We start from the raw sequence: 7,836 nt of genomic DNA, 5'->3' as shown, positions 1-7,836 counted from the left end.
ACCTTCGCTTAACTTATGAGGATTTTTCGGGATTCGTTCTCCTTCCGGGACATAACTTTAATGACCAAGTCATATTCATCAAAATAATATCTACGATTCATGACCAATTGAATGACATCATCAGCACTTTAAACTTATGCTTCGCATTTCAAGTAGGATCGCAAGTGACAGTGATGATAAAGAAGGCTAACATTAAAAACTTTTCTTAATTTAATAGATGTTATTGTATATGATAACATGCTTCATTTATATGACACATGGATCCTTCGAGTTCTACCTCCTTATGTCTTTAAATTCTCCAAACCACACAACCCAAGGTTATATTGATATTATGTGGACTCTTTTTTACGCATCGTACATGGCTGGCATTATAGTTATGAGTAGTCTTGTAAAACGAGAAGGCCAATACACAGCTGTACTTGTACACAGAGCCATCAATTTGAACTGGAACTTAAATACTACTGAAAAGGTGAGTTTTATTATTAGAATATTGGATTCCAACTGGATTTCCGAGATAGGATTTAGACCTCTAATTTGTCCTTCAATTTTTTTTCTTTATTTTTTTAATAGGATCGAAATTTAAAAACCATTTACTCTAGATACAACTAGATTTTATTTAATATTTTGCGTAGTAATTTCGATAAAACGCCACGTTATAAAGATAGTTTGATATCTCCATGTGTAATAAAAGATGTAATTCATTCCTATAATTTATATATTTTAATATACGTTCTCTGAAGTTTAATATCTAAAAAAAATCACAGTGTTCTTTACTTCCTGATCAGTGGGCCCTAGTTCTCCTAATATTTTTTTCTTATACAGGGATGGGATTATCCGACCCATTTCCCCATGCAATCAAGTGCAGTGAGGCTCACTCAATGTAATTCGAAAACCTATAATGCCAGAAAAAAATTTCCGATGCGGTGCCGGTCAAAATCCCGAAAGCCAGAGGTCCGAACGCCTGTTACAGGTGCATTATAGGGCCAGGGTTGAGAGAGAGAGAGAAGAAAAAACAAGAACTTGAATTTCCGTAATAATTTGCTACGACAATAAAAGATCATCTCAATCTGGGCAGAATTAGTTGTTGGATGGATAGTGAGTGTGCTGTGTCGTGAGTGGTGATGTGCGGTGTTTTTTTTTTTATTTTTCAGTGAAAAAGTCTGTATAAGGAAATTCGGGTAAGAGGAAAAATCTCAAGTGAACAAAAGGAGCCACGTTAGATTTTTTTATCTCTTCTTCTTCAGAGAATTTGAGTAGCAACACACTAAAATCCTGAAAGCCAGAAGTCCGAACGCCAAAATCGAAATCTCTAAGCCAAAATTCCGAAGATCCATAATCCCGAAACGCCAAAATCACAAAAAGCCAAAATCTCAAAACTCATTCAGGACTTTGGCTTTTGGGATTTTGACCCGTTCCGGATGTTAGCTTTCGGGATTTTGACATTCGGGTTTTTGACTTTTTCGAGATTTTGGAGTTTGGGATATTGATTTTCGGAATTTTGACTTTCGGGATTTCGGCTTTTGGGACTTTAACTCTTTCGGGATTTTGGCTTTAGGGATTTTAACATTCGGGTTTTTGATCTTTTCGAAATTTTGGCGTTCGGAATTTTGGTTCTAGGAATTTAGGCCCTCGAAAGTTTGACCGAGACTCCATCCAGTAAGCTTTACTGCTCTTGATTTCAAGGGCATGGGATTGACATCCTGATCCCGTATGAGAAACAACGCGTGTTTAGAAATCTCCTCACGGGAAGGCCTAGTTCGTATATGGAATATTATTACAGCATTATTATTATTTATTATTATTATAGGGCCTAAAGCCGACCGGTACCACAACTCGACCGATGGAAATTATTTATTCCATTTTTAATGTTTTATAATCAATTTCTATAAGTTTTCCATTAATTTGTATTATTTACAATATATTTGACTTTATCATATTAAATAATTAATTAAATTTTGTAGTCAATTTAAGTAAATACCATAGGTTGAGTTGAGGAACCGATTAACTTTAGGGCACTGAGCATACTCCTTAATAAATCTTTGTAACTATTTAAAATTAGAAAAGACAGTTTATACTGATCATGTCTATTAAAGAATCCGGAGTCTAAAATTATACAACCGATTTAGTTAAATTTGGATTTTTTGAAAAGATCTTAAAATTTCCAACCCGATTGCATCCGTCGCAGTCTATAAAATGAATCGATTAAGTACCCGTAAATGACCAATCTTTTTTAAATATTCTTTTTTTCTGTCGTAAACTTGTTACCCATCTAGAAGGGAAACAATAAGAATTACGAACATTCGATCTTCTGAGCCCCCCCCCCCCCATAAGTCGGCCCAAGGAACATTATTATAATTTTTATTGTCCCCCCTTTTTCGCATAGAGTTTGTTCAGAAAGCGGTATTTTTATACCTTTTTGAAGTAATAAAACAAAGTAAATTATGGAAATATTATATAACCATACATCGTTACAGATTAATCACTATAAGGACTACAAGCATATAATGATAAACACTATTTTTAACTCACGTTTTAAGATCAATTTTGAATAAGATTTTTTTTAATCTTATTCTTCAACCCTAACATTGTGTTTAATCGGATGAAATAACCACACCACACCTCTTTGTATTTTTAAAATCGATATAAAAATAGCAAGGGTTATGGAGGAGTTTAACAAATACAACGAGACGATAGACTCAATTAAACTAATTAATCATGATGAGATGGTAGTCATCAAGTGTTATCATAGCGAGAAGCACGCAATTTTGTTACTCCTATAGAATATTTCAAACATTTTTTAAACCTTGTGATATTATGGAACGAACTCAGGATTTCTACGACGTGGTTTATCCTTATTATATTGTGTCCAAAGTCATAGGATTTTCTGCCTTTCCTCTAAAGTCACCTATAACCACAAAGCTTTTCTTTCAAAAATTAATTCTCAATATTTTATATATAATTCTCCTTCTAGTCACAGAAATGTTTTTAATTTTAAAGTTTTTTAGTTATTTTGACAAATACGTTATCACTCAATCACAAATATCAAATATATCTGCAAGGATGCTACTTGCTGCAATTTTAATAAATTATTTCGTTGCACTTGGAATGAATTTGCTATTCCAAAAACGAATTCAAAAACTTGTGCAAATGATTGTCGAAAGTGATGATTCGATGGAAAATTTAGGAATCTCCATAAACCATTTACGTCATCGTAGATTCGTTATATCCTACTTAGTAATGACATTTCTTCAGGCTATAGTGATCATTACATTTTCTCTAAACGTCTTTATAAGAGAAATTAATGTAAGAGACATAGAAATTGTAGTATCATTTATTATCTCAACCATTTCATACACGACGTTCATCGGCTCGATGCTACTAAACTTAATTGCCATTTACGTGAGATTTCGAATACTAAATCAGTTTCTAAAGAAGTATTTCATATCTGACTCAAAAAATTCATTTTACGAAAATTCGGAGAATGAATCTATAATATCAAATAATAATAAACCAGGGGAGATTATTAAGGATATCGCAATAATTCATGATCAACTGAATGATATTGTTGTTCAGTTAAATCGATGCTTCGCTTTTCAGGTTAGGACCATAAAAATTAGAACTCTTTTTCTGTACTGTGACTTGTAATTCTTTCAGAAGAATAGCATATTTTACAGACTATTTATGCAAGCTCCTCCCATACCTTTTAAGTCATGCCCATTTAAACTATATGCTTTCCCAATGTTAATGTGTTTTCTTTTAAATAGCTTTAAATTAAATTTTCTGACAAAACATTACAATTAGATCAGTTAACTCAATCTTATTTTCTTCTTATGAAATATCTGGCTGGTAAATGGAGCTTTAACAAATTGTCTACCCTTCACTATGTAAACCAAATTATTCAAAAAGATATTGTAAACATGTAAATGATGATTTCCATACACGTAACATGATTAAAAATTCCACACATCGAACTAGGTCTTTATCCGATCAACAAACACTGCATTTGCAATAATCTTTCATAATGTACGTACACGATAAAGACTAGATACACATTAGTAATGTTACTCCCACTAGCAAACTACATCTCATGTAATCCATGTTTGTCTCCTACGCTCTCATGCACATAATTTCAATTTTTATCGATCCAGAAAAATATCATGCTTTGATTTATTGATTTATTGTTTTCCGAGTCACAACCGTTTTGAACCGACTTACAAATCATTCAAAAGATCACCTAAAATACCTTAGGAGTAATACAAATGACTTTCGAATAAAAATTACTTTCTGGCTCACAACCGATTTATTACCGGTTCACAACCGAGTGGAACCGGCTCAGATTTATCTACAATTCGAAGATTAAAACACAATAATCCCAAACATGATACCATTCGATTGAGAAATACGCTTATTAAAGCCTTTTTAACCTTTGATCCTTAAAAACCGTTGTTAGAAATGATTCAACGGTATGTTCATGGACAAAACGTCTGATACGTAATCTCTAAAACATATTTAAAAGTGAGAAAAAATCGCACTACACGTTTTCGAACTATCCCAGAACGGTCCCAAGGGCCAACTTATGTGTGGGGTTCCCTGAAGGTCCTAAGTATCTAACTCGAGCGTTTTTGCCTAGAACTGTCGGCGGACGCAAGGACAAATGAACAAACGGACATACAACCAAAGTAGATGATATCATTCTGAAACGTAGATACTTGTAGGGGGGAGGGGTTGAAAAATCCAGAGAAGTTCGAGCACTAATTCTTCAAAATAAGAGTTCTATGAGTTGTTTAATACACTACTTTAAAAGCAAATTATGGAATTTTAAATTAACAAAACATCCACACGTCTTTATTTATTTTTAAAAATCGATATGCAAATAGCAAGGGTTTTGGCAGACTCTTGACAAATACAGCGATGCGACACACTGGACTCAATTAAACTAATTAATCATGATGAGAAGATAGTCAGCAAGTGTTATCTAGTCAAGAAGCACGCAATTTTTCTCATTCGTATATAAAAGATAAATTATCTCTTATTTTTTTTAAATTTAGTGGTTAACTATGGCAAAAGCTAAAGATTTCTACGATGTGGTTTATCCCTATTATATGGTGTCCAAAATTTTAGGATTTTCTGCCTTCCCTCTGAAGTCGCCAACAACCACAAAGCTTTTCATTAAAAAATTAATCCTCAATCTTCTATACATAATCGTTCTCGTGATCACAGAAATGTATTTGATGTTTAGATACTTTAATCGTGTTAGCAAATATTTTATCACTAATTCATACGTATCAGATATATCCTGGAAGATGCTAATGACTGCAGTTTTTATAAATTGTATCGTTGCACTTGGAATGAATTTGTTATTCCAAAGGCGAATACAGAAATTTCTAAAAATGATTGTGAAAAGCGATGATACTATGAAAAAATCAGGAATTTCGATAGATCATCAACGTCATTGTAGATTCGTTATATCCTTCTTGATGTTGACAGTTTTTAAATCCTTTGTAATTATTATATCCTCTGTATGCATAGGCATAAAAAAAATTAATATTGAAGACGTGGAATTGATAATAGCTCTTATTGTTTCAACTTTGTCATACACCACGTTCTTAGGCTCGATGCTACTAAGCTTAATCGCCATTTACGTAAGATTTCGGATAATAAATCAATGTGTAAAGAAGCATTTCATTCGTGAAACAGAAATTATGGTTAAGAACAACTCAGAGGACATATCAACAATTTCAAATGATAATATCCCGGAAAAGATTATTCAGGATGTTGCAATAATTCATGACCAACTAAATGATATTGTTGTTCAGTTAAATCGATGCTTCGCTTTTCAGGTTAGGACAAGAAAACTTTGTTGTGACTTTTATTTCCTCTTTAAAAATAGTAGGGGAAGTGTGCCAAATTTCGGCCAGCTTCTAATCACGGCCACTTTGAGTGTAATTTCGGCCATGGAAATAAATTAATTAAAATTATGTATGTTATCTTCGAATAATCAATGAATTCATTTTGGTTTTAATTATTTATTCATTTTAAGATGTATTAACACAAAGACCGTTAAATTTTAGGTATAACTTGAATTTAAATTGCGTTTTAAAATCTCAGTGTGGAAAGAGTCTTACAAAAAATGTAATAGATCGATTGTGTTTCTAGCAGTCTTCCGATTTGTGGTGAAGTGCAAAAGGTTTTCCTTCGGTGTTTTTCATGAAAATTGATTAGTTTTCATTAAAAATTGCTTCTGTTTATGTTAATAGTGAATCAATCTTTAAATTTGGGATAAAATTTCCCAGCTGGATCCTGTATTTCGCGTAAAAAAGTATATACTTTGTGAGCGTCTCTCCGGTGAGGTAGTGTTGCCTATTCCGGCAACATCTTTTGCTTTCCTAAATTTCTTATTTATTTTATGTTTTTTGTTTTCAATTTCTGAGTTCTACAATGTCCAGAGAAAAAAACATCGCTTCTACGAAAATGATGATGTAGAAAAGGCCTTGGAAGAGTTCAGGAAGGGCAAATTACTACGGGAATTTGCGCGTAAATTTGAGATGCTACTCTTCAGGTCTTCAAGACAAATTACACGGAAGATCTCAGGGCTTATGGGTCATATAAACGTATTAAAATAAATATTAAACTCGTTCCGTTTCACATTTTGAAATTTTCTATCCGTTGCGTTACAAAAGGTGGCCAAAAAAAGGGTGGCCGGAATACTACCCAAAGGAATGCCCATAGTTTTATTAATTTTTCAATATTTTAGGAAGTGATTTAAAGAAAACAAAGATGATAAACTAGTTTTCAAGGTTCCACACAACCCTCTCGAAAAGGAAGTAACAAAAAATATCAATATGAATTAAAATTATTGCATTTCAAACTTAGGACTTCGGTGCTTATATGCAACTATGCCGAAATTTGGCACACTTACCCTACTACTCTGTGTATAAACTCCACCCATACTTTTTCAACTATTAATAAAATAACTGCTCTCTCTTTGAATTCGAGCAGTAAAATAGTAGATGAGATTGATAAGAATCCCACCTAATTGTTTCAAAGTTAGAAAAGTTTGGTAAGGGGCGTGGCTTTTTTTCCAAAGTCTCAATGCTGTGTGAAAGTGATTTTCTCTATAACATTTATAGTATTTAACAAGAAAGTTATTAAAACAATTATAAAAATAAATAATTAATAAAGTAAAAATTGAAAATTATAGAACAAAGCGCAACGTTGTTGGTTGGTGATAATTTTTGAAGATATAGCTGAAAAGATAATGGGAGGAGCTTAGTCAAATACTGTCTCGCAATTTACAAAAAAGTTACATTAAAGTTTCGCCTAGAATTAAGGTTAATGATAAAATACCCCAGTTTTTAAGTATAATTTATTATCTACAGATAATGACCTACATGATATGTTGCTTCGTAAATATGATTCATGGATCTTTTGAATTCTACCAAATTGTTTTCAAAACAAACTACAGTTCGTTAAAATACCACGCATATTTGGATGTTATGTGGATCATTTATTATGCTCTATATCTGATGTTTATTATAATAATGAGCAGTCTTGTGAAACGCGAGGGCCTGAAAACTGCGGTCTTGGTTCACAAAGCCATAAACTTTAATCGCAACCCTAAAGTTATCCAAAAGGTGAGTTAATTCTATTTTTACGAAGAGCTAATTAATAAGGGTTATATGTGGACTAAAAACTAATCAAATATTTAATTCATATTACCCCATGATCTTTCTGGTAATTGATACTTTTGTAAAACCCTTTCCCAGAGGGAAAGTAAACTAATTATGTTTATTATCCTTTGAAAGGTGGGGCAGACATTTGATAAATACTCTATGA

At 32.6% G+C, this 7,836-nt stretch overlaps 1 protein-coding gene across 1 annotated transcript; it reads left to right on the top strand.

Annotated features, from left to right (window-relative positions):
* Positions 1-5,702: 5,702 nt before the first annotated feature.
* Positions 5,703-7,643, top strand: LOC129808210 (uncharacterized). Its single transcript, XM_055858046.1, has 2 exons — positions 5,703-5,840; positions 7,380-7,643. Exons 1-2 carry the CDS (start codon positions 5,703-5,705, stop codon positions 7,641-7,643), a joined length of 402 nt encoding a protein of 133 aa, XP_055714021.1.
* Positions 7,644-7,836: the final 193 nt, after the last annotated feature.

This window comes from Phlebotomus papatasi, chromosome 1 (genome assembly GCF_024763615.1).
Source record: "Phlebotomus papatasi isolate M1 chromosome 1, Ppap_2.1, whole genome shotgun sequence".
Taxonomy (NCBI): domain Eukaryota; kingdom Metazoa; phylum Arthropoda; class Insecta; order Diptera; family Psychodidae; genus Phlebotomus; species Phlebotomus papatasi.
This window is presented reverse-complemented; position numbering and strand designations above follow the sequence as displayed.

Coding starts and splice junctions, on each gene's coding strand:
- LOC129808210 (XM_055858046.1), top strand. CDS start 5,703: ATGGTTAAGAACAACTCAGAGGACATATCAACAATTTCAAATGATAAT. Junction 5,841..7,379: donor ATCGATGCTTCGCTTTTCAG/GTTAGGACAAGA, acceptor TATTATCTACAG/ATAATGACCTACATGATATG.